The sequence below is a fragment of the Gossypium hirsutum genome, chromosome A05 (assembly GCF_007990345.1).
Source record: "Gossypium hirsutum isolate 1008001.06 chromosome A05, Gossypium_hirsutum_v2.1, whole genome shotgun sequence".
NCBI classification, from domain to species: domain Eukaryota; kingdom Viridiplantae; phylum Streptophyta; class Magnoliopsida; order Malvales; family Malvaceae; genus Gossypium; species Gossypium hirsutum.
In genome coordinates this window covers 9,616,600-9,643,462 of record NC_053428.1, presented here as the reverse complement: position 1 = coordinate 9,643,462, position 26,863 = coordinate 9,616,600, and the positions used below count along the sequence as shown (strand labels likewise).

At 32.3% G+C, this 26,863-nt stretch overlaps 5 protein-coding genes across 13 annotated transcripts; 2 read left to right on the top strand and 3 right to left on the bottom strand.

Moving 5' to 3' along the window:
- Positions 1-3,941: 3,941 nt before the first annotated feature.
- LOC107959035 (PHD finger-like domain-containing protein 5A) lies at positions 3,942-6,656 on the bottom strand. 3 transcript variants are annotated; one of them, XM_041113260.1, is made up of 2 exons: positions 6,388-6,656; positions 3,942-4,498 (listed from the first exon to the last, which is right to left on the bottom strand). In XM_041113260.1, exon 2 carries the CDS (start codon positions 4,462-4,464, stop codon positions 4,132-4,134), a length of 333 nt encoding a protein of 110 aa, XP_040969194.1. In that variant the 5' UTR covers positions 4,465-4,498; positions 6,388-6,656; the 3' UTR covers positions 3,942-4,131. The 3 variants fall into 3 exon arrangements, with proteins under 3 accessions (XP_040969194.1, XP_040969193.1, XP_016750481.1); XM_041113259.1 differs by lacking the exon at positions 6,388-6,656 and adding an exon at positions 5,141-5,411; XM_016894992.2 differs by lacking the exon at positions 6,388-6,656 and adding an exon at positions 5,141-5,390 and having other exon boundaries at positions 3,942-4,482.
- Positions 6,657-6,914: 258 nt separating this feature from the next.
- On the top strand, positions 6,915-10,829 carry LOC107959036 (protein disulfide isomerase-like 1-4). Of its 5 annotated transcripts, XR_005927042.1 has the most exons (14): positions 6,915-7,530; positions 7,737-7,866; positions 8,110-8,275; positions 8,364-8,482; positions 8,592-8,672; positions 8,830-8,916; positions 9,067-9,138; positions 9,254-9,322; positions 9,427-9,507; positions 9,595-9,729; positions 9,844-9,900; positions 9,988-10,188; positions 10,247-10,381; positions 10,516-10,829. XR_005927042.1 is itself a non-coding variant. In XM_016894994.2 (13 exons), exons 1-12 carry the CDS (start codon positions 6,968-6,970, stop codon positions 10,162-10,164), a joined length of 1,737 nt encoding a protein of 578 aa, XP_016750483.2. In that variant the 5' UTR covers positions 6,915-6,967; the 3' UTR covers positions 10,165-10,188; positions 10,516-10,829. The 5 variants fall into 5 exon arrangements, 3 of the variants coding, with proteins under 3 accessions (XP_016750483.2, XP_040969192.1, XP_016750482.2); XM_016894994.2 differs by lacking the exon at positions 10,247-10,381; XM_041113258.1 differs by having other exon boundaries at positions 10,247-10,829.
- Positions 10,830-17,490: 6,661 nt separating this feature from the next.
- Positions 17,491-17,973, top strand: LOC107960827 (proline-rich receptor-like protein kinase PERK12). The gene has a single exon (XM_016897099.1). It carries the CDS (start codon positions 17,491-17,493, stop codon positions 17,971-17,973), a length of 483 nt encoding a protein of 160 aa, XP_016752588.1.
- Positions 17,974-18,766: 793 nt separating this feature from the next.
- Positions 18,767-19,875, bottom strand: LOC107959038 (4-hydroxy-3-methylbut-2-en-1-yl diphosphate synthase (ferredoxin), chloroplastic-like). Its single transcript, XM_041111855.1, has 5 exons — positions 19,768-19,875; positions 19,602-19,621; positions 19,381-19,517; positions 18,944-19,047; positions 18,767-18,868 (listed from the first exon to the last, which is right to left on the bottom strand). Exons 1-5 carry the CDS (start codon positions 19,873-19,875, stop codon positions 18,767-18,769), a joined length of 471 nt encoding a protein of 156 aa, XP_040967789.1.
- A 1,271-nt stretch (positions 19,876-21,146) lies between these two features.
- Positions 21,147-26,074, bottom strand: LOC107959039 (E3 ubiquitin-protein ligase MARCHF7). Of its 3 annotated transcripts, none has more exons than XM_016894995.2 (8): positions 25,481-26,074; positions 24,102-24,602; positions 23,567-23,732; positions 22,933-23,218; positions 22,355-22,427; positions 22,185-22,275; positions 21,985-22,064; positions 21,147-21,664 (listed from the first exon to the last, which is right to left on the bottom strand). In XM_016894995.2, exons 1-8 carry the CDS (start codon positions 25,568-25,570, stop codon positions 21,413-21,415), a joined length of 1,539 nt encoding a protein of 512 aa, XP_016750484.1. In that variant the 5' UTR covers positions 25,571-26,074; the 3' UTR covers positions 21,147-21,412. The 3 variants fall into 3 exon arrangements, with proteins under 3 accessions (XP_016750484.1, XP_016750485.1, XP_040969190.1); XM_016894996.2 differs by having other exon boundaries at positions 22,939-23,218; XM_041113256.1 differs by lacking the exon at positions 25,481-26,074 and adding an exon at positions 24,732-25,025.
- Positions 26,075-26,863: the final 789 nt, after the last annotated feature.

Here is a 26,863-nt window from a genome sequence, read left to right as displayed (position 1 = left end):
CAAGGATGCTGTACTTGGATTTCAAGAAATGGAAAAAAAAAAAGAGGGCTTAGAAGATGTGAGCATGGATTGTAATTAATAAAATTAAAAAATATTTCTTTATATAGGTTTGTAAATGTTAAGGGGGAGCAATAGAAATTCTTAAGAGGTGTAGCAAAGAGCATTTGTCCTATCCAAATTAAATCTAATTGATTTATGTAATAATTTTTAAAGGTGTGGTTTAACATATACTTGTTGAAATTCAAGTATACATATATTAAATATATAGTATGGAATACTACAAAATGGAAGCAGTTGATTAACTGGCTTTCTGTTTCTCTAGCAAAGTTTACTTTCATTGTCACATTATTATTAAAGAGCTACTTTCATTTCACAATTAATGATTATGTTTTCCTTTTATGCAGTTTATTCAATTTTTTTGTCTCATATTACAGTATCTCATTTTATTATTATTATTATTTTTACATTAATCACAAATAAATACATCATCTATTCAAAGGGTCTAAAACTATATATAAATTAATTAAGTTAAAAGAAAGCTATTGCCATTGGCTTGGCAATGACATATTCCAACCCACGACAATGAGGGTCCATTTTCCTACTAGGGGTTTCATATATATATATATAGTTAGAGGTTAATATTTATTTGCTATTTGCCCAAATAAAAGTTTCCTTCCTTGTGTAGATTTGAACCAAGTGATGGTTCTATAGGTTATTGGTTAATAGTGATTGGTCTAACTTGATACAAAATGTAGTGAAATTCCATAGTATACCGTAATGGTATATGGGTTTGAAAATTTTACAATACAACATATGGTTTATATAGACTACAACAGTATAAATTATTGAGTTCTAGTAGATGTTGAAGGTAAAAAGGCATAATTAAAATTTATATAGGCACCAATAAGTCACTAAGCTAAAGTGACAGTTACTTACAAAATAGAAGGAGCGTTATAAAGCGATAACCGATAAAAGTTAAAGTAAAAGCACTTAAGCCTACACACTTCATCTTATGTTTGGTAACATCACCAAAGAGAAGAAAAGTTAAGGAAAATAAAAAATAAATTGATACTCTCTTTTCTGAACAAAAAAAAATCTAATTAAAAGTTCTTTCAAATACCTTTTTTATCCTTGAATAATTGTATTATTACACCCGATAAATTTATTCCTAAAATTAATAAATTATCCTTTGAGTTTTCCTTAACCATATTCAAATTTTTGTCCATTTATACTTATTAATTTGTAACTACTCTATAATTATCTAGACATATATTTACAATTGAAATATATTTATGATTGTGCTGTGTTTGTAATTCTAGACACCAAATTCTTTCAAATAAATTTATTAAAAGAAAAGAAGTCTTGTAAAATAATTTTAAATATGTCTTTTATATAAAATAAACTTTCATTAATTAATTACACTACAATAAAGCAAAGGAGGAAAAAAACAATAATATTCACAACTTTGCTTGGGTTAATATTCCTTCCAAACAAATTAACAATGGTTAGAGAAGAAATACAATTTCACAAATAACCACTACATTGAAAGTGTTGTAATTGATCAACCACTAATAATATATCATAGTTAGGTTTCTTCAAAAACACACTGACAATTTAACTCAATTTATTAAAATCAAGTAGGGTTAATATGGAACTTAACCTTTTTGTAAATATTTTCTTTCTTTCCATTTCTCATCTTCATCACTTTCCTTCCATTTTTTTAACTTTCATCTACTATTTTCTTGTTTCTAACTAATGAACATATTCTGTCTACTTCATCTTTTTTCTTTAGTGTCTAAAGAAACTTTTAAGAATTTTTGATGAAAATGTGAGTTTTTAACTTTTCATGACAAAAGACTAAATTATAAAAAAATAAAATAAAACTCTCTTCTCTAGCTATCTCTCACATTGGAATGTGAAAAGATGATGAATTCTCTTCATTTTGCCTTTCTTTTATACCACCATTTATAATTAAAAAATTAATAAAATATTATTTAACAAATTGACATGACATTATACATATGATAATATGTTTGCCTCGTCAAACTTTGAAAGTAGAAAAACTTAACTAAATAAATTTAACAATTATCGTTTGGTGAGAACTGAAAATTTAAATTATGAAAAGTATAAAGATTAAAAATGATCAAATTATAGGGACTGCATCTAGAGGTGATCATGGGCCAGGCCGACTTCGGGCTGAGCTCAACTAAAAAATCATGTCCATTTATTGGGCCCGAGCCAAGCCAAGCCCAAAAAATGGACCTAAAATTTTACCTAAGCCCAACCCGGATAAAAATACTAAAACCCAAGCTCGGCCCGACCCGCCCATATTAATTTTTTATATTATTTTTAAATATATATAATACATCAAAAATACTAAAAATATCAAAATAAATATTTTCCAATAAATTGAAAATAAATTTTAAAAACATGTAAACTTAAATAACACTAAGATAGATACAACTTAACAAGTAAATGCCTCTAAAATAATAAAAAAATTAACAAATGCCTTTAAATAAATAAAAAAATTAACAAGAAAATAAATTTTATACAATATTCAAACAATAACAACAAAATAATAGCAATATAATAGTAAAATAGTAGCAAAATATGGAGAAAACAACATGAAAATTACATTCAAAAATTAAAAAAATGTAAATTTTTTTATCCTTTAGTAAATTCGGGCCAGGCTAGTCCCAATCTAAAAATATCCTATCCAAGGCCCAGCCCATTTTTTAAACAGGCCTTATTTTTTTTGTCCAAGCTCATTTTTCGAGCCTATATATTTTGCTCAAATCCTCCCACATTCTGAAACGGCCTTCCCGGCCCAACCTATGAACACCTCTAACTGCATCCACCACTTTTACAAAGTACAAGAACTAATGACAGAATTTAACTTATAAAAAACACTAACAACGTGAGAGATAGCTAGAGAAGAGGAAGTTCTATTTTTCTTACAATTTAATCCTTAGCCATGAAAACTCGTCTTTTCACAAAAAATTCTTGAAAACTTTTTTAGACATCAAACAGAAAAAATATAGAGATTCTAGACAATATTTTTATCAGTTTAGATGCAAGAAAGTAGTAGATGAAAGTGAAAAAAATGAGAAGAAAGGTAGGGAAATGAAGAAAAAAGGAAGTTCTTAACAAAAGGGGCAAGTTCTATACTAACCCTACTTGTATTTCAATAGATCGAGTTAAATGTGTAGTGAATGAGATGTATGAAACAAGTAAATCTAAATATTGACATAGCTTGCACATTTGAAATAACTTGCATTGCAATTTAATAAAGGATTACTCTCTAGGCAAAACCATATAGACGTAGGATAGTTTTTTGAACCATGTAACAAACTTATATTTCCATTTATACTTTTACAATTGTTTCTACAAATTAAAACTGGTAGGTAAATTCAGTGCACTTTTGACTAACTAAGTGAAGTGGCTATTGTTGAATTGCATCAGAGATGGAAGGAATAGACCCCAATTATATGGCTCTAACTACGCCTACTTGAAGGCAATGATAATGGTGTTTATCAAGTGTATGGATGAGAGAGCTTGGCGGTTTATATTAACTAGTTGGGAGCCCTTTACAATTGATAGGTCATCTTTCTTTTCAATACCCATCTATTATTTATTTATTCAAACCAGGATCGTCTTATAGTGCGATAACAGTTTTCACTTCATGCACAAGTAACACAAGAAGAATGTAAAGCATATAGAAGTAGATAATGCAACTAATAAAGCACTTATAAACTTTGAAAAACCTAAAACAACGACCCGAGAATCATTAACATCGACAGGCACAAGCACGAGATATGCAAAACCTGAAATGATGACTTGAGAAAAATTTGCTAGCAAAAGCTCACCCACAAACCACAAATGTACACACATAGGATAAACTACAAATCAATAAGTTTAAATCAGCAATAGAACTCCATAAAGAATGCAACCAGATATTTCCATACCAGATTCTGTTGAAATAAATTAGGCCCCTGGTACAATCAACTATAGTTCTTAAAATAACATAATTCTAAAGACCTAATGTCTCTCTGTGATACCAACATATTCTAAAATCCGACATCCCTGCAACATAACCACCAGCAAGACCTAATCACAACAGGTAAACATCAATCATCTTTTCTTAAAACCATATTTTTTACGTTCATAGAATAAGTCCGTTTTAGCACTCCCAAGATTAACAATTTTGGGACAACCATCGCGATCTTTCTCTTGCTGAGTACACTCCTTACAGTAATATGCATCGGATATCCCCACCCCTCCACAGATAACACACCTACCTTGAAACGACCCATAGTTGCATTCATCGCAAACTCGCACAAGGGTGCAAGGACGGACATAAGAGTCACAGATTACACACTTGCCATCACACTTCTCACATAATCGTCCTATTGCAATCCCCGGCTGTTTCCGGCACATGATCAAATCAGGATGGTGCTTTGCCATGGCTACCCAAACTCGTTCCTAGTTGTTCCAAGATCTGAAACAGAAAAGCACAAGAATCAAACAATATAAGAAGTGTAATATAAAGATAAATTCAAAAACCCAACATCAGAAAACCAAAAACAGAAATTATTAAGCCCCTGATTCCCTTCTTTTGTTACTATTAATACACATTTAATGCAAAGTCCCTTTTGTTCGCTAGATACTGCGATGGAAGGATAATTAATTAGCCATAACACAACCCTAATTATAAGATAAACACTCAAGTTCTCCTCAACATTCAGAGGATACCAACGAGTACTATAAAGAAAATCCAAAAACCAACATCACAAATCAAAGACAGGACTTAATAAGATTCTGATACCCTTTATCGTTACACTTGCTACTCATGTTCATTTAATTCTCTTTTGCTTCCTAGTTATTGCTAGGATGTATAAAAAAATAAAATTCAAAACATCAAAAAGAAAAAGAGAAAATCGATACAAAACAACAAGAACACCCAGATATATTTAAATATATATCAGCATTCAATGAAAATTAAAAAGATATTTTGCAGTCAAAGGAAAACTGAAATTAAATTACAGCATGGAATTAGAAATCTGAAATCCAAATAAAAACAAAACAAAATCAGTTCAAAACAGAAAAGAAAATCAAATAACAAGAGGTGAGCAAATTTTACCCAATGTGAAGGGAGAGAAGAGGGACAATCCAGAGAAGTTGGGAAGAAGATTCAGTGAAACTGAAACAGAGGGTTTGGCGACGGGGTTTATTCTGGTTTTTTCATTAAATAAGTAAATAAAGTGGGTCAAAATTGTAAATAACGAGGAGACGGGTCGAAACTGTATGATCTCTGGGCGGTGGATCAACAGAACCCGAATTTCAAGGTAGATATTTTACTATTTATTGTTTTTTTTTCTAATGTTAGAGACTGACTTGGGTTTGGATTCAAATTTTTCAATTTCAGCACAGATTCGTTTGTTTTAATATTTATTTTATTTTTATTTTAATATCATATATATCGCATGTTTTATTATTAATTAATTTTAAATTATATATTTTATTATTTATTGTATTATGTATTTTAAATAATAATCTTGATAAGAATATGCGTGATAGAATTTTTATTTAATATTTATATTTTCGTATAATTAAAATTAAAATATAATTACTTGAATAGTGAAACAATCAATTGGATAAATTTGTGTGGACTAGGCTTAGGCTCGAGATTTTTTTCTTTAGAATGAAACTTTTCTTAAAATTTTGAATCAAATTCTACCCATTAACACTTCTATACGAGGAATGGCATTTAATCTACTATATATAGAGAGATATATAATAAAACCAGCTTCTTAAAGAACCACCAAATTAAATAAGGGTATTGTGGTCATTTGCTGAAAGTAAATAGGTGTATTGTAATTATTTTAAATTACTTTTCACTTAATTTTATTTATTTATTTAAAAATGTTAAAAAGTCATTAGTTAAGTAATTATAAAATATTCATTCTATGGAGCTAACCCTTCGTGATTTCAAATAGTGCAAGCTTATGAACAAAAGTCGGTGTCAGGCATTTTAATTCAAAATCAAGAAGGGCTTGTGATGGGAGCTTGCACTATTCGGAACGATTTTATACCAGATTCGTTCAATGCCGAGGCTAGAGCTGCAATCCATGGCCTCCGATTCGCTAGAGATGGGTTTCTCTTGTGTGGAACTAGAAGGGGATGTGCGATCAGTTGTTCAGAAATTATCTGGGTCAGGGGTTGATAGATCGAGTATCGGGGCAATCATAGCGGATGGGAAAGCTCTCTCTGGTTTCTTTCAGCAGTGCCAGTTCAAATTTATCACCAGAAAAGGGAATCAAGCAACTCATTATCTAGCTAAACATGGCTTCACGTTGGAAAATGATAAGTTTTGGATAGAAGAGGTACCTGAATGAGTGAGAGGAGCTGTGGAGTCTGACCGGTGGTGGGTGGATCCGCCGGTCTAAGCAATGACGATGCCGATTACTTTAGAGGAGGGCCTGTGCTGTTGTATGCTTCGCTGATCATGGACTGTTTCTCTCTTGTTGTTTCTTCTTGGAGTTTTTCTCAGCTTCATTTCGATGATCTCCAAGCTTGCTGCATGCTACCTAATTTTTTTAGATTTTATTTTTCTGCATTTTGTTTTCGCTGATCTCTGGTTTAGGGCTGTGAAAAGGCACCGAAGCACCTGGTTTTCGATGCTCAATAAAGGTCGCCGATTTTCTATAAAAAAAATACATTAAGAATAACCATATGACGTGTTCAAAGAAAAAGAAAATCATACGTGTATTTTCTTAAATTAATCTTAAAACTTTTAGTAATATCTCACGTCTAAACGAAATCCTCCTCGAAAAGAGCGACGTCGTTGCATGTGATGTTGACTTATTGTTCAATTTGACATCCTTTCCCTTTCATTCCGCGCTATAAATAAATTCTACTCAAACCTCTCCACTTTCTCTGATCTCACCTGAGCTTCCATTTCAGGAAAATGACGTCGTTTCGGTGCTTTTTAGTTCTCTCCCTCGTTTCCTTCCTCCTCTTGTCAACTGTCCTTCCTTCCATCTCTACAAACGACGAACAAGACGATGAGGACCTCCGTTTCCTCGAAGAAACGGAAGGCAAAAGCGTCGACATTGCTTCCCTCCCTCATTTGAGTGACTCAGACGATGACCAATTCCCCGACGACGACGAAGAAGATGAAGACTCCGGAAGCGAACAAGAGACCGGTGCCTCCCTTTCGGATCCGTACAAAGCGCCCCAAATCGACGACAAGGATGTGGTCGTTTTAACACAAGGAAACTTCAGCGATTTCATCAAGAATAATAAGTTCGGGATGGTTGAGTTCTACGCGCCTTGGTGCGGGCATTGCCAGTCGTTGGCTCCGGAATATGCCGCGGCGGCCACGGAGTTGAAAGGAGAAGGAGTTCTGCTGGCCAAGGTGGATGCCACGCAGGAGGATGAGCTAGCAGAAGAGTATGACGTGGAAGCTTTCCCTACTATCTATTTCCTTGTCGATGGAAAGCACACGCTTTATCCTGCTGCTCGAAACAAGTAAGTTTCAAATCCAAAAACAGATCTTGGATCACAGCCTTTTGATTTTCTATTGCACCTTAATTTTTTTTAATAAGTCGGTTGAGTTGGTGCAGTTTGCTTTTGGTTAATCATGGAAAAGAGAACAATGTATTATCTTTGTTTAATGGAAGGTTCGAAGTTTCATTTTAAATGGAACAGGCTAATCATTATCACTGACGATTCAGGGATGCGATAGTGACCTGGATTAAGAAGCAGATAGGACCTGGTATATACAACGTTACCACACTGGACGATGCTGAACGCATTTTAACATCTGAATCTGAAGTTGCCTTGGGCTACTTGAACTCTTTGGTGGTATGGTTTATCTCTGGCATGTTATAATTTTTTCTTGTTAACAATAGGTTTATGAAATTAAGCTTACTTGAGTTTGTTGTATGCTTGTTATACCTGCTGATTCAATCAACATTATTTGATTCGGATCCAAACTTTTGTGTCATCATACTCTTGACCCAATATAGCAATGTTTAACGTATACAAAAAGACCCAATTTCTCTGATGATTTTCTAATTCAGCTTTGGTCTGCTCTAACGACAACAGGGTCCCGAGAGTGACGAGCTTGCTGCCACTTCAAAACTCTTAGACGATATCAAATTCTATCAAACTATGAATCCTGATGTCGCAAAGCTTTTCCACATTGATCCTGAAGTTAAACGCCCCGCTTTGGTCTTACTTAAAAAGGATGCTGAAAAAATATGCCACTTTGGTTTGTATCTAAACATATGTAACATTGCTTGGAATCCTGATCCGGCTTAATTTGAAGAACTTATATATCCCAAAATTTCTTGTGGTAGATGGTCTTTTTGTCAAGACTGCAATATCTGAGTTCGTAACTTCCAACAAGCTTCCTTTGGTTACGATATTTAGCAGGGAGAGTGCTCCTTCAATTTTTGAAAGCTCAATTAAGATGCACGTATGCACGTTATAATTTTGCTTTTCCTCGTAATTGTGAATTTTTAGATAACACATTCCTCGAGTTTATGTGTAATCTTTTTGATACTTGATAATCTTTTTGTTGCAAGCTGTTGTTGTTTGCCACATTAAACATTTCTGAGAAGTATATCCCAGTACTCCAAGAAGCAGCAAAACTTTTCAAGGGAAAGGTAACTTCAAATTGTCTAGATCCGAAAATATAAAAAACTTAGGTATTGTATGTGCTGATTCTAGTAAACTGATGACAGTATATCCCAAGACTTATATACTCCCTTTGATGATGAATTCAATAGTTGTTACTAAGTTATCTTGTATACTTACTTGCAGCTTATCTCTATTTATGTGCAAGTGGATAATGAAGAAAGTGGAAAACCTGTTGCAAATTTTTTCGGTGTCAGTGGAAATGGTCCCACAGTAAGCCGCTCTTATCCTTTTTTATCCTCCTCCACCCCCCCCCCCAAGTTTGTTTTATGTTTTAAGATGGAATATGTGGGGTGGGTTGGAGGAGATTTGTTGTATGCTCTATTTGCATCGAATTGATAATCACAGTTCATTTATCACTAGATCCGTGCATACTCTGGAGATGATGCAAAGAAATTTGCCATGAATGGAGATGTGACATTCAATAACATTAAGGTGGTCTCTCTCTCTCACACTGTTTTAATTTGGTCGGCTGCTACTACTTATGTCTTTCGATAAGCTTGTAAGACGCCATGGTTTGAGTATACTTCAGTGTTCTACCTTTCTGTAGGCTTTTGCAGAGGACTTTTTAGCAGGCAGGCTTAAACCTTTCTATAAGTCGGACCCAATTCCTGAAACTGTAAGTATCTTTCGACTGTAATTGATTTTGCCAAAGGTGATTGTAATCCAAATTTTATATTTCCTTTTTCTGCTCCCAAATTCTATTTTTGAATTTTGACACAGAATAACGAGGATGTGAAAGAAGTGGTTGGCGATAACTTCGATGAAATTGTTTTAGACGAGTCCAAGGATGTCCTGCTTGAGGTATTGTTGTTGCCTGATATATGGAAATAAAGGTTATTTAAATCTTTCCTGACATGGGCTTATTCTGTCGAATGCCCTAAATACCAGATCTATGCACCTTGGTGTGGCCATTGCCGATCATTGGAACCGACATACAACAAGCTTGCTCAACATCTTCGAGGGATTAACTCTCTGGTTATTGCCAAAATGGACGGGACAACAAATGAACATCCTAAAGCAAAGGTAAAGTTTAAACCAATATGTGCTTCGAACTTTTTAATGAAAAAGGATAAGATTTAAAGGCTATGTTGCACTTGAGCCTGAAATGAGACATCGTCGAGTTGTGTATTTTTGCAGTCTGCAGGGTTTCCCACGATGCTGTTCTTTCCGGCGGGAAAAAAGAGTTTTGATCCTGTAAGAACTATATTCAGTTATGCTTGTATTGGTCCACCAATGAGATATAGAGAGAGTTAAAATGATTGAATGGTGGACATTGGGCAGATGAAAGTGAACACAGGACGCACTGTCGTGGATTTTTACAAGTTTCTGAAGGAACATGCTACGATCCCATTTAATCTCAAAAAAGCAGTTTTAGTTCCAAAAGACAAACCAACCAAGACTTCAGATTCCAAGGTGAGGGAGAAGAGCAGCAGTGTGAGTTCGAAGGAGGAGTTGTGACCTGATAATTCACATGGATTCAAGGTGAGCATTTGAATGACATCCTAAGTTATTTGCCATTTTATATGTTATCTATCAATAGGTAGGTAGAAAGGGAATCGCTATGAAGATAGATTCAATCCAGAGTGACTAGAAACGAGGAATCCGAAAATTATCATGCTTCGAATATGCGATCCACATCTTTTTGAATCCACAACAAAGAGGGAATCCGAAACGGGTGTGTTGGCTTTTAGACATGGTTTCCACCTATGTATCTCTCTCAAACATATCATGCCGAATTTGGAATTATCTGAGACTTTGGCTTCTTTTGATCTATATAACCTGTAATTTCTTTTTTCAAAATTGTTTTAGCTTGCAAGTACTGACAAAGGAACATGGATGGCTGAGTATGTCAAATCATTTAGCACCAGTACAGTGTGTTTAAACACCTTTTTGGTGTAACGGCATTGAAATATAGTGTTTGGATGGCATGGTTCCAGTGTGTTTGACACCACAGCCAAAACCAAAAATCCGACTGGAGGATGGAGCTGTGGGTTCAACGCAGCTCCTATTTTACATTTTTATCCTCGTCATTACTTTTGAAAGACTATTTCAATGCATTCTTATATTAATTTATTTAATTACTTTTATATTATTTATAATAAATTTTAATTATTTCTTTTGTATCCTTGCTCCTTTGTTGTATATTCATTCTCCTCTTGTCCTTGCATATTCAGTAGTATATCCAATATTTGATAAGTCGGATTTTATTTATTTTTCTTGGAATTTAACTTTTTCTTGGAGAGTTACTTTTCCATAAACATATCAATGTGATTCTAATGATAAATATAACACCCTTCATCTGAGATACTCAAGTAATGAACGTTACATATAGCAATGAACATTCTTTTCTATATAAAATACTTATATTTTGGAGCTTTATCAATATCACATTACCCTTTTTTAGAACTTAATTATACTATCAATAAAATTTCATTTCATTTCAAACTCATTTCGAGTCTCCTTTGGCTGAACTAAAAAATTTTCAAATCTAGGTTTTTATCTCTCAAGACAGTGTCATGTTATTATAGAACTTTAGCTTCGAAATTATCCTGTCTTGGGTCTAATGAGTGCATGTCTTGAGACAGAATCCAATATGGCTCGAGATAGGATCTTGATATATTGTAGCTTTTTAGCTTCAAAGTTCTTGTGTCTCGAGACACATTTCAAATGTCTCGAGACTTAAAACAAGGGACTCAAAAATTCTATTTTCAAACCATGATCATTCCAAAAAATAATCAAAGCTTTATACTATCTAACACCTTATATTTATTGTTCACAACACATCAAACTCAAATATTAGAACAACTAGACACTTTCTTTCTTACTTCATTAATTCATCTATGTACATGTCATCCTAAGCCTTGATAATGTGATAAGATGTGTTGAGGTTGCTGCTTTGAATGAGAACCTCAATCCAATCTTTCACCTACACATTGAAAATTAATGCGTTAAGCACGTAAAAGCTTAATAATCATAACCATTATTACTATTATAATCCATGATTATATTTTAGTAATCGATATATTATTTCATATTTATAAAATTTACTAATACTTTAATTCACTAATTTTATCATTTCACAGATTAATAAGGAATAAACTTTTATCAAAAATTATTTATCACGACTTTTTAACCAATGCTAAATATATTTGAACCAGATGGATACACGGAACATATCACGATACATGAAGCACATAAGTGCTAAGAACAAAAGCAGCAAAGTGCAACATCATTTTATATCTATTTTGTTCAATATTTCACTTCAATTAAATATTCTTTTAACATATTTTATTTCACATATCATATTATTTTACACTTTATTCTACTAATTTACCACAACTTTCACAAAGTTCACATTTTAAGCCTTAGGTAACAAAAGAATTCAATGGTACTTCTCTCCAACCTTAAATCACTTGTTTTCTCTCTCTCTCTCTCTCTCTCTCTCTCTCTCTCTCTCTCTCTCTCTCTCTTTTCCACTTAAATCACTTCATCTCTCTCACTCCAATATCATTTCAAGAACATAAAACTTTCCATGAAAAATTTTATTTTAACATCACTTCCTTACTTTCTAACAAGATTAAACTTGAAAACATGATGGAATTTTGATATTCTTACCTTGAAAACTTAAAAATCTTAGCTTGATTTTCTCTCTCCTCCAACATAATATACAATCTCCTTTCTTGAAATCTAAGTTCACCAGTTTGTTGAAAGCTAGATTTAACTAGAAATTTAATGGAATTTCAATGATTTCTTTCTTAATTTCAAGGAAAGGACCGAATTGCAAATAAAATAAAACTTGCTTTATTCCATGGAGAGCGGTGTGAGATGATGGAGGGGACGAAGATGACTTTCTTTTCATCATTTCTAATTACTTAACCATCAATTAATTGATTAACTAATTAAAATATCTAATAATAAAATAATCATAAATTATTTCAACCAATCATCCTTAATTATTATTATACCTCAATAATTGATAATTATCCAAATTGAGAAATGACCATTTTGTCATAGTTCTCTAAAATGCCTACCTTAAATCAATTATGATTTAGTCCCTCATATTTTTTTACTTATTCAATTTGATCCCTACTTACAAATTTTGTGTCACAAAACTTTTGGGTTATTTTCACTTTTGTACTTCAACTATTCTCATGTTTACAATTTAACCCCTTAAATTTTGAATAATTATACTTGAGTCCTAAAACTTTTCACATCTTTACGATTTAGCCTTTTTCCTAAATTAATATATCACGACACACTTCTTAATTCAACTTCTTCTGGCATCACTCAACCTTTTCTTTTATCATTTATATTCCTTATTTTACTTTACTAAGGAATCTATTTAGCACGATTCTCAATTAATACTACTTTTATAATATAACGATTTTAAGGGTGCTACAATAAAAGTTACTTTCTCGTATAGATTGGAAAGTTAAAAAAATATTAAGGCAAAATTAATCCTATTTTGTATTAGTTTAGATAATAATAAAAAAAAAGAAGAAGAAGAAGTTACTACCTCCTTCCTTCTTCCAACTACTTGATTTTCTCTATTACTTTAATTTAAAGGATTTTTCACAAGTTCTTTTTCTTCTGATTTTATTATTTTGTCCATCTAGAATGAATTAACACTTGTGTTTGTATGAAATACTTATTATTTTTTTTATAGAATATGCAAGGGCAAATTTGAGGGGGGAGGCCTACCTTACCCCTCCCAAAAATGAAAGGTTTTCAATTTAGTCCTCTTATAAATAGTTAAACTATAAATTAATATATAATGAAATTGCACTTTGCCTCCCAAATAAAAATTTTCAATTCAATCCTCTTATAAATAAAGATATTATAAATTAATATATAGTAAAAATTATACTTTAGGCCCCTAAAAATGAAAATAATTTCTATTTAGTCCCTACAAAAATGATGAAATTATAAATTCATACATGATAAACTTATATTTTTATCTATGAAAAATTTATAATTAGATTCCGACCCTTGCTAAAAAATTTATGAATTCACCCATGAGAATATGAGTAGAATTGTTCAATATAAGTTGTGTAGGACTTATGGGTCAATTTGCCTATGATTTTACATTTTTAAAATTTAATTATTTGTAATTTTGCTCAAAACCAATACCTGAAATCAACTTCTTCTTTTTTATATATTCATATGGGTTAACCTTTAGCTAAAATAAAATGTGATTTCAAGTATTTTTTTAAATATTTTTTATATATACATTATTCTATTTAGAAAACATATACAGTAATTTTTTTTAGATTGCTTTCAATTAAAATTAAAATTAAAAATAATTTAAAATTATCAATTAAATTTTATTATTAAACATTTTATTCAAATATTTATTAAGAATAAAGCTTATTATAAAAATTAAATATTGTATTTCACAATGATCTCGTGTGCATATATATATATATATATATATTACTTTTCATTATTTGGAGAATTAATAGTTTTCGAAATTATCAACTAATTTATGTTTATTTTGTATATGTTTAGCTTGCTTAATGGAAGAAATTTCTGAATATCACGATTGCTTTCGCATTTATTATTAAATATTTAATTTAAGTCGTTGTTAAAAAAATTATTATAAAAGTTTAATATATGAATATTATTTTTATTTAATAAGAGTAAATTCGTGAATTATTATTACATTTTTAATAAAGTATTTTGTGAACTAAACATAATAAAATAAATTTTTTGAGATTTTAATCAATATCTTTCAATGTATACTAAACATTATGAAATAACTTTTTAGGAAATCACATCCCCATCAATCACATTTCAAGAAATTACATTCCATTAAAATCATATCATGGGAAAGTATCAAACGTTTATCTTCATATTTTCTTGAAAATCACATTCTCATAAATTATATTTCAAAAAATCACATTCTAAATAATTTTACCAAAAGTGAGAAATGATTTGAAAGTGAATATTGAGATGCTACAAAGGTAAAATAGTCATTTTTCAATCAAGATAATTATCATGATAATAATTAATGAGAATGGTGTCAAAATATGATTGTTTAGAGTATTTTATTATTTAATTAATAAAGATATTTTTATAGAAATATGAAAAATTCTCTTTATACTTTTTCATCCAACGCCACTATCATTATAAATAGAAAGGAAATTTTGTCTTTCTTACAATTTAATCCCTCGTCATATAATTTCACTATTTTTAAAAAAAAAAAATTTAGAAATTTTCATAGACGCCAAACAAGAAAAATGAAGACTTTAAAAAGTATATTCATCAACTTAATAGTAAGAAAGTAGTAGATGGAAGTAAAGAAATTTTTTTTGAAAAAAAAAAGAATAATCATAAAATTGAGGAAGAAAAGTGAAGAGAAGCGAAGGGGAAATTTTTTTTATAAAAGAGGTAAGTTTTAATATTAATTTTATTTGTATTTAAAAAAATTAAGTTAGAATGTTGTGATTGGAATGTATGATATGAGAATTTAATCAAGATAGGTATTTTTAGAATAAATGATAAAAAGACATTAATTTTTTATGAGAAAAAAAGATATGATTTATATGAGAAATATTAAGGTAAAAAATGAAAATTAACCCAAAATTAATAAAAATTGTAAATTTCGAGTTAGAGGTTCGACCAACTTCATCAGCTTCAATCCTGGATCTGAATTTTAACCACACTCTGCTATATGTGTTTTAGGAATGAACGGGTGTGTTTACTGGTCTGGTTAAAGGGTAGGAGAGGACAAAACTATTCAGGTCTTTATCTGCATTTAAGTTTGTTAGCTAGATTCTGAGGTTTTTCTCTCCTTCTAATAAAAGCCAGCTGGTGTATTTTTATTAAAAAAAGAAAAGAAAAGAAATATATAAATCAAATATATTATCTGGAATTCATATAAATGTAATAATATATTTTTTATATATATTTTTTCAATATTAAAAATATTTTTTTACTTTTATTTATTAAACGTATTTTTGAATTTTTAAAAATAAAAAATATTTCTAGAATGATTAATTTTTTTATAAATTTTATATAAAAATATAAAAACACCAATGTTAATTTATGAAAAAAATAAACTTTTAATAATTACTCAATTTAATTAATATCCGATTGACTCGACACTAACTACAATAACTTTTTATTCCTTTAATCTCTTCTTAAATTTTCGCGTTTTTTCTTTTACGTAATAAAATCTCTCCCAAATATATTGTATAATTATCAATATTAAATTAAAATTTAAGTGAAAAAATTATGTAAAAAATTATTTTAATTAAAATAGTAAAATTAAATTTTAAAAGTCATGATTTACTAAATTAATATCATGTATTTTTTTCCAGATTTATTAAAGAAAACAAAATTACTTCTATATACTTTTTTTATTAATTAGCTTCAAATCATATACTTAATTATTTTTTATATGTTATTTTTTATTTTTAAACATAACATATATTCTAGATATGTAGTTTTTGTATGTATATAAGTGTGATATAATTTCTAATATATATTAAGTAATTTAGATAAAAATTAGAAATTCTATAAACTGCATATTTAAAATATATATGGGTATTTAAAAGTGACATATAATAAATAATAAAATGTATAATTTAAAAATTAATTAATTATAATAAAATATGAAATATTTACAATATTAAAATAAAAATAAATTAAATTATGAATACAACGAAATTTAAATACATCATATAAACAATACTAGATGTAGTATAGTTAGACTTGTCCATAGGACATGCCACTCGAAAAGTGGGAGGATTTGGACAAAAATATAATTCCAAAAAATAGGCGCTGGCAAAAAAAAAAACTCATTTAGAAAATAGGTCGGGCCTCGAGTAAGGTTTTTTGAGTCTAGGCTCGATCCAACTTTGCAAAAAAAAATTGTTATTTTGTTGTAATTTTCCACACTTTGCTGTTATTTTCTCACCGTTTTCCTATTGTTTTTGCAGTCATTTCACTATTATGTTACTACTATTTTATTGTTATTGTTTGGATATTTTATAACTCTTATTTTATTGTTAATTTGCTACTATTCAGAGGCATTTGCTTATTAAGTTGCACCTATCTTAGTGCTATTTAAGTATAATAATTTGTCGGGAAACTTTTTTAATATTTTTAGTGTTTTTGATGTATTATATTTTTTAAATATATATAATTTAATGCAGATCATGCCCAAATTTTAATATTTTTATCTGGATTGAGCTTGGACAAAAACTTAAACCCATTTTTCGAGCCAAGTCTAGGCTTATTAATCGGGTCTAGAATTTGGTTAGGGCCTGACCCAACTTGTGGACAACTTTAAGTATAATTATTTATTATAGTTTTATCATTAATTATGAGTTAATATCAAATTGATTTGTAACATCAACTCAATAAATAATATTATTAACATATAGAACTGATAATAAATTGTACATATTAAAATAAAAATATATAAAACAACTAAAAATAAAAATAAAATTATATAATAAATTTAATTTTTAATTGACGGAAATTTAAATCCTCCTGTATATATTTTAACTGATATTATTATAGATAATAATTGAGTTAGTGTTAGTTAATTTTTTAAAATTTTATTTCAAATTTAAGCTTTTTCTCTTCGTCCGGTACTTTCTCTCTTTACGTGCCGTCTGACGTGTACACAAAATTTTACATTATTTTACCCCCTAAATTTCCGTTCCACTAGATCTACCCCGTTTTTATTTTTTGTTCTTAAATTCATTCCTCTGCATCTCCACTTTGAAACTTCTTTTACTTGTATCAATTTTAAAAAAAATCAGATCTGCAGAAATGGCAACTTTTGGGTTTCTCAACATTGCTTTTTTCCTAGTTTTTGAACTCACCTTCGCCACAGATTCGCCGGCGCCTGCTCCCTCTCTCGGTGCAGACACATCACCGCTACTTGCTCCTACTCCGGTTACGGGATCTCCGGACTCAGCACCATTAATCTCACCGGTGATGCCTGCTTCGCCTCCGGCGCCAATCGCGCCGTCCCCAACAGATCTGGCAGAAGGAGAGTCATCGCCTTCAAGTTCTCCTGCTCCTTCACCGGGCGATGCGAGTGATATCAACCACAGCAACATCAATGCAGAGGAAAGCGAAAACAAGACTGGTGGTGGCGGAGGACTGAACGGAGGAAAAAAAGCAGGAATCGTGGTGGCGGTGGTGGCAGCGGCGTGTTTGGTTGGCTTCGGTGGATTGATTTACAAGAAGAGACAAGACAATATCAGGAGATCTCAGTACGGATATGCCGCGAGGAGAGAAATCCTGTGAAGAAGATTAGACGATTGCAGATTTAAAAAATGATTATAAGCGGTTATACATTATTACATGCATTCGGTTTTAATTTGTTGTAGAAATGATTACTTGACAATTGAAATTTATTATCTTTGATTCTTTGTAAGGAATTGTCGTCCATTTTTGCAAGAAATTTAGTGAGTCGAGTATGTACCCTGCATTACCATCAGGTAGCCAACGATTGTCTATCTATTCGTTTAGCGTATGAATTTACGCCAAGCTTCTTTGTTAATTGTTTCTCTTCCAATTTTGTTTTTGATAAGTTAAAAATATATAAAATAATTTATATTTAACTTCAATTGATGATTTATGAAATTATAAATCGGTCAATGCACCATTTCAATTATTGGTGTTTATTTTAGGTAATTTTCCACTTTTATAACAGTTAGTACTACTCTTTCTATTAAGTTTAACATTTTTTAGAAAATCTTTTATTTCATTTTTGTCTTTGCACTTGAAATTGAGAAAGATGATGGAAATAATTGAGAGAACTCAAATCTATCAATCCAAAAAAATGGTATGCGTACTTTATATATTTTGGGGAATAATACCCTGCAGAACTGTCTTCTTAACATTTCGCAACGTATTGAGGTACGGTAAGCCCATAGTCAATACGAACACAACGTGCTGGTATTTCTACTGCTGTTATTTTTTTGGTTAAGTACTGCTCTTATTAACTTGTATGTGGATTCATGTGTTGAGAATACCGGTATACAAAGATGGGGACGGCCGATGCCTGCTGCAGTCTCCAAACTCGAACCTCCTAAACTTATTCTTCAGCAGGAGGGTCTACCCAGCGGCCATGATCTTTTATTAATTGGATAAACGCATCAGCGGCATGCCCCATCGCAATTCCACGCTTCACTACAGTCTCAAAGGTAATACAAATACTAGTTGTTAGGTTCACAATCGCAGTATGTCTATCTTCGAAAATACGCTACAGTACCTTGCCAACATAAAGGTCGATTTTTCCAGGAGCACCACCAACGTATCCGAAATCTACATCAGCCATTCCCTTGGGCCATTGACGATGCAACCCATGATTGCAATCTAAAAGAAGAAGAAGAATTATTATTTTTCTTTAATCTTGTTATTTAAACTAAAACAAGGATTAACTTGAATACATCGAATGTGAGGCAGGACAGAGAGGTGAGGATAAGTAATTAACGAAACACGGGGCAAGTGTGACGTTTTTTCTGGTATTTACGTACTTATTTCTTGAAGGTCACAAGATGGGCATGGAACATATTCCTGCAACTAGAGTTCAGGATTATTACATATAAATTTCTAAGACTGTTGTTTCTTCGTAATATTTTGAAGTTGTAACTCTTCTTTTTCCCCTCAAAGCTAAGATTCATACTGTCTTGGTATTCCTCATTCTACAGCACTGCAGTAAGTTGAAAGAAGTATTTCTGAGGAAATCAAAATCCTGGTCCAGGGATTCTAACAAGACACCGTCTCCGAGTCCATCAACCAGATGAGCTCCAGCATTGGTGCCAGCATTAATGACCAAGTCATCCCTGCATATAGAGGAAAACGTTATGAACTAAAAATATTATATTCATACATTGCACTTCCATCACAAGGACTATAGGGTTAATTACCTGTGAATCCCACTCAGAAACTGAATATGGTGGATTACTTACAGGGAAATCCAGAGCATTCTCTGATATGCTTAATCATGGACTGGTCTCATCAATTAGATCGGGATTGAATTTGCAAGCTTAACAAATTTGTAACGAGTCATAAGACAGGATTTACAAGTTACACCATTAATCCATAAGAGTTGAGCAAATTCAAGCCATTAACATTTTTACCTCCTAGCTGCAAGACTCTGCCGATTTTATCTTCATTGTAGGGTACGTTATGAAGAAGCATTGTAGCATCGATGTCTTTGAGGATTTCCAGCTCTTCAAAGGGCTCGTCACCACGAGCGGATACAACCAATCTCGTACCTGCAAGGTAATGAATTAATATGATATAAGCAACTATATATAAGTGTTGAATTCAATGTAAAAATTAAGGAATAGCACCTTCTGGCAAAAGCTTGTAAGCTCCGGTAGGTAGTTCCTTCAGGTTTTACCAGAGCCATAGCATTAGGCAATGGCTTTGTTAGCTGCTCCGGTAAAGGAGTTATGACCCCCATGCTTATGTCTATCAGCCTTTTTAAGAGCACGTAGAATAATATCGATCATTTCATTTCAATTGTTTTTGCAGAGAGATAGAGAGAGAAAGGATAAGAGATGAGTGGGAGGAAAGGAATCAGAGACTTCGCCTCCCAACAAAACAAAGCAAAAGAAGGCAGATTCTAACAGCATCACTGTCGTCTATCGGTGGAAGCTCCCTCAATATGATTGAGTCCACTGTCGCCAAGTCCTAAATCAAGAAAGGCAATTCAATTGTGATGCAAGCCCACATAATGTAGCTAACTTATACGTGTATGGACCGAGGGTAGACCTTAAATGGCATGCCAACAACCAGCTTTGCTGCAAGTGACTTGTACAAGAGTTCCGGTGCCTGAATAGTGGAAAAAGGGATCAACAACAGTCTCTACATCTCACCCAAAAAAGAAAAAGGAAGCTACGAAATTGATCCAGGGAAACAAACATAAGTAATGAGCCATCACGGTGCAAGACACCTCTATAATCAACCTCTTCCCCCTGCAAAGTATAAATTGAAATATATTTTAATATTAAAATATTCAGACTAGTGTTTTATGTGAAAACTTTGGGTAGCTTTAAAATATATTGTATATTTAATTCTTTGAGTAATTGTAATTAGTCAATCTATAATATATTTAGGCTCTTTTATTTAAAAAATAATAAATTTTATTATGAGAATATTTTTTTATGTTTTTATTTAAAATTTATAAAAACAATTTAAATCAAAATAAATTTATAAATAATAAGACTTCAACTTAAAATGCTTAGATTCTTAAAATATCAATTTTATCATTTTAACTAAAATTTTATATAATTTTTAGTATTTTTTATAAATATATTTCTATCTAATTTATTAAGAAATTATAATAAAGCTAATTGAAATTTTGATTGAAATGGTAAAATTAAGCTTTTTAAAGTTATGTTATCTGAAGTTTAATTTTTTTTTTATGATTTTTTTTAGTTTTATATAAAAGAATAAAATCAATGTAAAATCGTAAATATGTATTCCATATTTATATACCCTTTCGCAAGCACATTATAACCTAATAATTCATGGAAGCCTCTTGGAAGATCAACCTCAAAGACAAAAATTTTCAAGGTTCCTTGATGTCTGGTCTTTGAACCAACCTTTTTCATGTATGACAGCCTATTTGATTTACATTACAGAAGAAAGCATCGATGCTTGAACTTTGTATAAATAATATATTATAGTGTGAAAGCCTCCATTTTCAGGTTCTCGAGTAAGCAACCGTTCAGCTCCCGGTGAAAGTTTCTGCATTTTGCTGGCTTACATTAGGACTTCTGTGTGTCTGAGGTGAATTAACAGCCCTAGGGGATTGGATTGGTGGATGAGTCGTCGTTTGCGATCTATGTCGCTGCTGCCACCAAGCCTGCCACCTTCTTCTCCATCGAAGGATTTCGACAATGATCGAACTCCCACTCATTGCAATACCAAATCCAGAAAATGTTGCCAGGAGAATTGATAGAATTGACTGTACTTTCACCTGCAGGCAAACAAACCATTAAATATGAATTGATTTTAGTCAACCCTGTTTCAGGCATATTATAGTACTTTCAGAAATTTCATAACCAGGTTCAGTACAACGATAAGCATTGCATCCATTGTTCTTGTTTGATCAGTTTGCAATCTGATCAAGTCATGGTAATAACACTTCTCCAAGGAACACAGTTATCGAATTTACCAATGAAATTGCCATTACTCAAAAATTCCGTCTCACCGGTTTACAATCTTACAGTCAAGTCAAGTAGTTTCGAATCAGTATTGCAAGGAAACCGGTGCTAAAATGTGTAAACAACCACTTACCAAAGAATAAAATATATGAGCGAAGAAAACCACCAAAGCAAATTGAATCGATGCGTAAACCCAGACAAATCTCCGCTGCACTGAATACGAAAGATCAGGTTTGAAGTTAGAAAAATCTTGACAACAGTTCACAAAAATTTCCTATCAAAGCAATAATTTCCTCCAAAATTTCACAGTTAGCAAAAATATGTGCGACCTACCCATTGTTGATGAAGTCATGGATGAAAGGAGGCCAAGCACACACGAAAATGGAAGAGATATAGCAATTGCTCCGGTACCCATTTTTCCGACCTGCAGGTAAAGAAATATATATATCAAGGATATGTAGTCGTAAAACAGAGCAAACCAAATGAGAAATCAGTTATCTTACCAGAAGCTGCTCAAGAAAACAAAAATATGCAAGCATGCTGACAATGACAAGAACAGGGACCTCCTGCCAAACCCTGCAAACCTCAAACTAATAAGCTAGGAATACAAAAGAACAAGAAAATATAGAAATAACATAGAATTAAATAGTGCACTCCTGTAAATCAGATTTTACACAATATTTGACCTGGATACTTGTCGAATGTACTAAAAAGATAGGCATGATTGCCCTGAGAAGCCAAAGACATAACATACAATCATCGACAACAAATAATGGCACAAGTTACAACAAGGGAACAAGCACAGGGCATATTGATTAGAGAGACTTTGCAAGTCCGTAAGACACGCTTCCTTGTTTCAAATTTTATGATGAAGCATTCCAGATCTTATCATTACACCATTCATGCGTGTTCATTTATTTTTCTCTTCCATTTAAGATGACTTCTAACAAGAGAGAAGCAAATGCAAGGAATCTTGCGGATAGGAAACAAACAGCTGCATGTTATCACATTTTACCGGAATCCTACAAGTTTCAGCAATCATAGGTATATAATTCTGTCAATTAACAAATGGTTGTGTCACCTGTACCCTTGAGCATCAGCCTGAAGAGCACCGTTTCGAGCTCGAATACTTTGTATTCTTAAAAGAGTGACGGGTAGATTCTGAACCTCTTGCTTGCACACATCACAAGTTTTGTTGCCTTTGATGCTGAACCATTTCACGGCGCAGTCTTTGTGTGCCAAAGCAAGTTCGCCTTTGCAGCTGCATTCCATTTTCAGTGTTTCACCTCCTTCACCCAATTCAACCAGACAAATCCTACAAACAGCCTCGTCTTCTGGTATGTCCTCACCATCAGGATCGCCATTTTCTGTATAATGAATTTACAGTAAGACCTTGGTTTGTAATGATAGTTAATAGATCCCACAAGTACAGAGTGCAATTATCTTAGAACACGGTTACTGACCAAAGTTATAAGTTATTAGTCAAATCATAAGAGTTGATCTAACGGTGTAAGATTCCATTTCTGATCCAATAGCATCTTCGAAATCTGAAGGACTTTTGAGGTAAAAAGGGGTTCTTGACGACAAACTTACAAAGGCTAACAAGCTTGTACGGATTAATATAGAGTAACACTTCAAGATCTATTGTCTACTGTATCATAACATATTTTAAAATTGAACATACACAGAAAATAGAGATAAAGACAAGGGAATACCAGCATCAGGTCCCACGGAAGCATTTGAACTTATTTCTCCTTCCTTTACTCGTGGAGTTGAGGGAACTACTCGGAAAAATGAATCCATTCTCCTTAATGTTGTTCCGTCCTTGTCATTTAAGGGAACAGAAAAAGAGCGAGATATCTGCAGCACATTACCTTTTCTCTGCAAAAGAACTAATAACATCAAACAGTATGCACACAAAATCCTTGTACAAAATTGACTAACTTCAGAAAGAAGAAACCCAAAAAGTATTTATAAACAAATTCATTCTACTTCACATTAACAGAGATTTAGATGCTCTTCATTTAACATCAAGGCCGTCTCACTTGACCAGGTCAATAGATTGTGTATGTTACATAATTCAATAATTCTAGCAACTAAATACCATGACATATGCACTTAAGTAAGAACAGAGCATCCAACTAGGTCAACCCAAGAAGATATACTCCAAACTTCACCATGCTCATTATTAGAAAAGATGATCCGGACCCAATAATATATGGTCATCCTCAAAATATCGCAAAAACTTACACTAGAATTTACAGAGCCACCTAGGCTTCCACTGCTCGTAGGTTCCAGGTTCGCATTTGCAATTTGAGTTACTACAGGTAATGACGCTGTCCTTTTTATCCTAGGAGTAAAAATCTTTGAAAGTGACAATGTCCTTGCAATGGAGGGCTTCTCTCTTAGTGAAGTAGAAGAAGATTCAGGCGCAAAGATTGCAGCCTTTTCGATATCTGAATTAACATTTCTCTGCTTGAAGCTTAGTTTTGGTAAGAGACTCTTCAAGGATGATTTGCCTCTAGATGTGGAGGGACCTGGGGATCCACTAATTCTTGCATCAGATGGACTCGGTGTCAAGAGAAAATTCACTTTCCTGGGAGTCAGACTCGGCGTTGGGGGCATCTTTATTATGACAGACTCTTGAGAGGAGTCTTCAAAAGTTCTCGAGGGTATCTCTAGAGAGAGATTGCTTCGCCTCCAATGATGAGAACGAGTTGTTTCCTCTGTTATTCCTGTTGAATCATCAACCTGAAAAGAAAACACACGATAACCATTTATCTTTATTGTCTAAGAAAAATATATAAAAATGAACTGCCCTTGGCAGTTGGCACATTGACAAGCTATGATCTAAGGGGCTAGTGTCCCAAGAGAAACTACTTTGAAACCAAATATGACATGACAGGGTGATTTCAGCGCATATTTTAGCTACTTCCTCTGCAATTCCGAATTCGCCTGTACAAGTATTCCTCTTAAACATTGAAAAGATCAATAGCACAGTTTCAGTTGGCCAGTCTCTGAAGCTATAATAAAGTGGTGGTCTATTTTCCTCATAAAACGAAATGACCATGGAAACAGCCTAATATTAGATCAAGTAAACATGCATGATCTGCGTCTTAGGTAAACCAGACACGTTCATTCATAGCAATTCCACAGTTCCAGCTATGAATTTTCACGGTAAATTAATGCCGGCAGGTTCTGAGCTTACTTTTTTATAAAACTAGGCCGTATTCAGATGAATAAGACAAATAGAACATCAACCAGGGCTATACTGGCATAGAGATACCGCCAAATACTTCACCTCAAAACATCCAAACAGACAAAACTAAATTAAAAGGTTGTCAGAAGCCATGCAGATCCCAGAAAAGAAGGAAAGTAATGATGGCTAAACTAGTTAACACCCTCAGTTGCAGCTAGCCCTTTTGTTCAAAAAGAAAACAACCAAAAAATACAAACAATCAATATCATTTGGTAGCATTAAAAAAGAACCCATGAAAGTTCCCTTCAAGGTCTAAAAACCTTTGGAATGAAACTAAATCCTCTGCAATAACAGTTCCTACTCAATCCAAAAAGACAAAAAGGGGGGGGGATAGAAACGAAAACTTAAAAACAAAGAAGCTGGAAAATACCTGTTGAACTGGAGTAGTTCTCTGGCTTGGACCACCTCCAAGTTCATGTTCCACAGACACATGTTTCCCTTCGGTCCCCATTTTTTTCATTGAAAAAAAATCAAAGAAATCCACAAAAACTAAATGACCCAAATAAACAGTCTTTTGAAAGAAAAAAATAACAATATTTGTACAACTTTAAAAGGATACGAACATAGTTAAGGGATGAAGATGAGAAAAAAGGAGTTGTTGTGGGCTGGTGGGTTTTATCTTGAAAAGTGTGGGAGATGAAGAAGTTAAGTACTTTTAGAGTTGGGAATAATGTTTCTCATTTAAGGCAAAGAAAAAAGATGGTGGGCTAGACATGGATTACTTACTCACATACTCTCTCTTCCCCACCACAACAACATCAACAGATGTCACAATTTACCACAACTTTTACTTCGCTAACTTTGTCTGATCTCATTCACCCAGTGCTTATGGACAAAAACCCAATTTATTTTTTTTCAACTCTTGGCTTAATCAAAGACCTTGTTACATCTGCGAGATTGCAACCATGGCTCCACTTTTTCTTCTTCTGTTCAAAGCAGCTGAAGATCAGTGGTATTAATACAAGTTGCGTGTTGTTGTTGGGTTTTAAGAGTGTTTTTATGTCTCGAATAAGCATCACGCTTTCTCGTGAGAATTTCGCCCTATAAAAAGGATTTTCTCATATACCATACATCTACGTAGAAATAGGAACTTTGTTGCTATTAATAATTTCAAGGATTATATTTAATGCAATTTTTTAGCCTATTGGATTCATACATGCGTTCCTTTTGATAATACTATAGAAGAAATAGGATTCATTCTTTCAAATGGGAAGTTACATGTAATAATTACACAAATTTCATATGTATTTTGATATAAAACATTAAATTGAAAGGTTCTTTTTTAAATGTAATCATGTATGATTTTTTTATTATTATTACAACATTCGATTATTTAATTACAGAAATTAAAGTATCAGTCTTTGAATAAACAAAAAAACAAAGGAATCATGAACTGAATCAATGGAGAAGATCTGTTGTTTTCTTTTGGCACCAATTGGCAAATATTTATTAAGGATTGTAATAATTCAATTGAGAACAATGATGTTAGCTTTATTTAATAAATTCAATTGTTGGTGGTGGGTATCCTTAGGAAAGCAGCAAAGCAACATTGGTCCTGCATTTTTCCCCTATTACAGCAGCTTTCATTTGAACAGAGACATGATAATTTGATTAAATTATATATATATATCTATATTGCACCTTTGCAGAGCATAATTACAGTTGGGTTTGTTCGACATGATAAAAAAGTAAAAAATAAAACAAAAGGCTAGTGATAATTTTTCTTGAAAACTGACTTAAGATTTTTTTTTGT